The sequence below is a fragment of the Mesocricetus auratus genome, unplaced genomic scaffold, assembly GCF_017639785.1.
Source record: "Mesocricetus auratus isolate SY011 unplaced genomic scaffold, BCM_Maur_2.0 Super-Scaffold_100004, whole genome shotgun sequence".
In the NCBI taxonomy this organism is placed as follows: Eukaryota; Metazoa; Chordata; class Mammalia; order Rodentia; family Cricetidae; genus Mesocricetus; species Mesocricetus auratus.
This window is the reverse complement of record NW_024429189.1, coordinates 78,764,065-78,766,767: the sequence shown is the minus strand read 5'-3', so window position 1 is coordinate 78,766,767 and position 2,703 is coordinate 78,764,065. Positions and strand designations below refer to the sequence as shown.

General features: G+C 36.3%; 1 protein-coding gene across 1 annotated transcript; it reads right to left on the bottom strand.

Moving 5' to 3' along the window:
- Nucleotides 1-401: 401 nt before the first annotated feature.
- Nucleotides 402-1,343, bottom strand: LOC101830920 (olfactory receptor 4F6-like). Its single transcript, XM_005064788.3, has one exon. It carries the CDS (start codon nucleotides 1,341-1,343, stop codon nucleotides 402-404), a length of 942 nt encoding a protein of 313 aa, XP_005064845.2.
- Nucleotides 1,344-2,703: the final 1,360 nt, after the last annotated feature.

The following is a 2,703-nucleotide window of genomic DNA, read 5'->3' as shown; positions in this document are numbered from 1 at the left end:
TATTTGAGGAGGCACTTCACAGTCAGTTCTTAAAACATTAAATTGAAAAGACTTTGGTAATTGTTTTGTAGAACTAAATTTAAAAATTATTTAAGTAATCTATAATTAAGCAATTTCTCTGTTCCCTTTTCTCTCATATCTCCTTCATGTCTTATATCCCTTTCCTACCAAATTTAAGACCTCATCCTCATTTACCATTGTTTTATATAAATATAAATTATATACATAAATAATACATATACATATATATATGTTTATATGCTATATAACATATAAATACAACCTGCTGACTCTATTCAATGTTTCTTGCGCATATATGTTTCTAGGGAGGATAACTCAGTAAAGAATAAAATGCATTTATCTTCAAAACTGTTCTATTTTAATCTGAATCTCTTGAACTGTCAATGAAAGAATTTTTGAAACTTAAAGGTTTTAATAATGAGTCTTCTCATTGCAACTTTCATCTCCTTATTTCTTAGTGTATAGATAACAGGATTCATAAAAGGAGTGATGATGACATTAAAAATTGCTAAAAATTTATCTATGGGTAAAGTAGGGAAAGGCCACACATAGATAATAATGCAAGGACCAAAGAAGAAAACCACCACAGTGATGTGAGCTGAAAGAGTGGAGAGGGCCTTGGAGGAAGCACCTGAGGAGTGTTTACGAACTGTGACCAGGATGAAGATGTAAGACACAACCAGGATGAAGAAGGTGGCCATAGAAATGAAACCACTGTTGGCAGTGACCAGGAACTCCAGTGTGTATGTGTCTGTACATGCAAGTTTGATGAATCGAGGGAAGTCACAATAAAAGCTATCCATTTTATTAGCTCCACAGAAGGGTAAATTCACAACAAAAGCCAGTTGGGCCACAGAATGGATAAGGCCAATGGTCCAAGCCAGAACCAAGAGAAAAATGCACATTTTTAGGCTCATGATGGTGAGATAGTGGAGGGGCTTACAGATGGCGATGTAACGGTCATAGGCCATGACTATGAGCAGCACCATCTCTGTTCCCCCAACAGTGTGAATGAAGAACATCTGAGTGATGCATCCATTCAAGGAGATGACTCTGTGCTTTCTGAAGAGGTCATAAATCATCTTTGGAGTAGCAATGCTGGACACACCTGTATCTATGAAGGAGAGGTTTGCCAGCAGGAAGTACATGGGGGAGTGTAGGTGGTGGTCTGAGATGATCGTGAGCACAATGAGAAGATTTCCCAGCATGTTTGCTACATAAAATATTGCGAAGACCAGAAAAAGGAGAATCTGAACTCCCCACGAAGTGGTGAAACCCAGCAACACAAATTCTGGTACCATGGATTGATTCCTGCCATTCATCAACTTGTGCAAGTCTGACAATGAGGTGACTACTACCTGAAGGACACAGAGGGAGGAAATATTTTTAAGCAAAAGGACGCCCTGGTTTTAAAGCCATGACTAAAATTCAAAACACTAAAACACTCTGTTGTTTCACAAGGAATTTTTACAGCTCTGTCACAGAGACTAGGTATAGAACTTTTCCTATGCTTACATATTTAGGGTCACTTGATGATTTAACCCAAAGTTTATTTTGAGGTATATCCAAGAAAGCAAAAATTGAGGCCAAGTCACTTGACAATCTAAAGAGAGTCAAACAAGCTTTACAGACACTTTTACTCACTAACTTCCACATAGGAAATGAGTGCCACGAAATGGAAGCATGCTAAAAGAATTTTGTACTTTTAGCCTTTGTGTATCAATCCCTCATTTTGTTCTGTAATTTTGTGTGTTGAAAATATTGACACATCTTGGTTTCCTAGGTTTTCAATAGGTCATCATCGAAAAAGTTGTATTTTAAAGCATTAAGTCTTTGCTTAAAGTAATTCTTTGTCATTTATTGATAACATTTGTTCTTAGAAATTCATACATGTATACGTATATACTGAGCACTCTTACCAGCATCCCTTACCATCTGTCATATACCTACCTTCCCATCCATACTCCAACAAATTCCCTTTTATGTTACTATCTATTCATTTTTTTTTTTTTTGGTCTAAGCAGGTCCATCTATGTAACTATGGGTCTAGAGCTTTCTGTTGGAGGATGGTGGGCTCAGTAGTGAGTACACATGGCAGGAGTCAATGATCCTTCCTTTCCCAGAATTTATCAATAACCAGTAATATGTAGTACCCAATGAGCCTCTTACCCTTATATGTGAATTGTATGCAGCATGAATTTGGGGCCCAGTGCTGGTAACTAATTGATTATCAGTATATATGAAGAACAATGGATGATTATCTCCAGCCTTTGCAAGACTGATACTGAAGAATGGAAGTTCAGTCTTATTTGGAAGGTAAGGTAATGAAACTCTTACCTGAATTAGTGCAACAGAGTCTGTTCTCCGGTGTGAATCACTCTCTTAAAGAACTTAGAGACAATGAGAAGCTTCAATATGAGAGCTGTAATTCCCAATGAGAAAAACAGAAATTTACTTTGGATAATGCTTAGAGGTAAGTGACATGAATCAAGACTATACAGAACAAGAAGGCTAAAGAATGTTGGAAATTTATTGCTATGAAAAGCTAAAAGAATAAGAAAAGTTATAAAGGGATATGGGATAGAAAATATGAACATATGCACTGTGCTTTTGATAAGTTTTTTTGTTATAAGCATTCCACCTTTATTTTATCTTGGAGCCTTTTGTAAATATCTTTTCTAA

Excerpts from the sequence above, each read along its gene's own strand:
- LOC101830920 (XM_005064788.3), bottom strand. The coding sequence starts at position 1,343 with ATGAATGGCAGGAATCAATCCATGGTACCAGAATTTGTGTTGCTGGGT.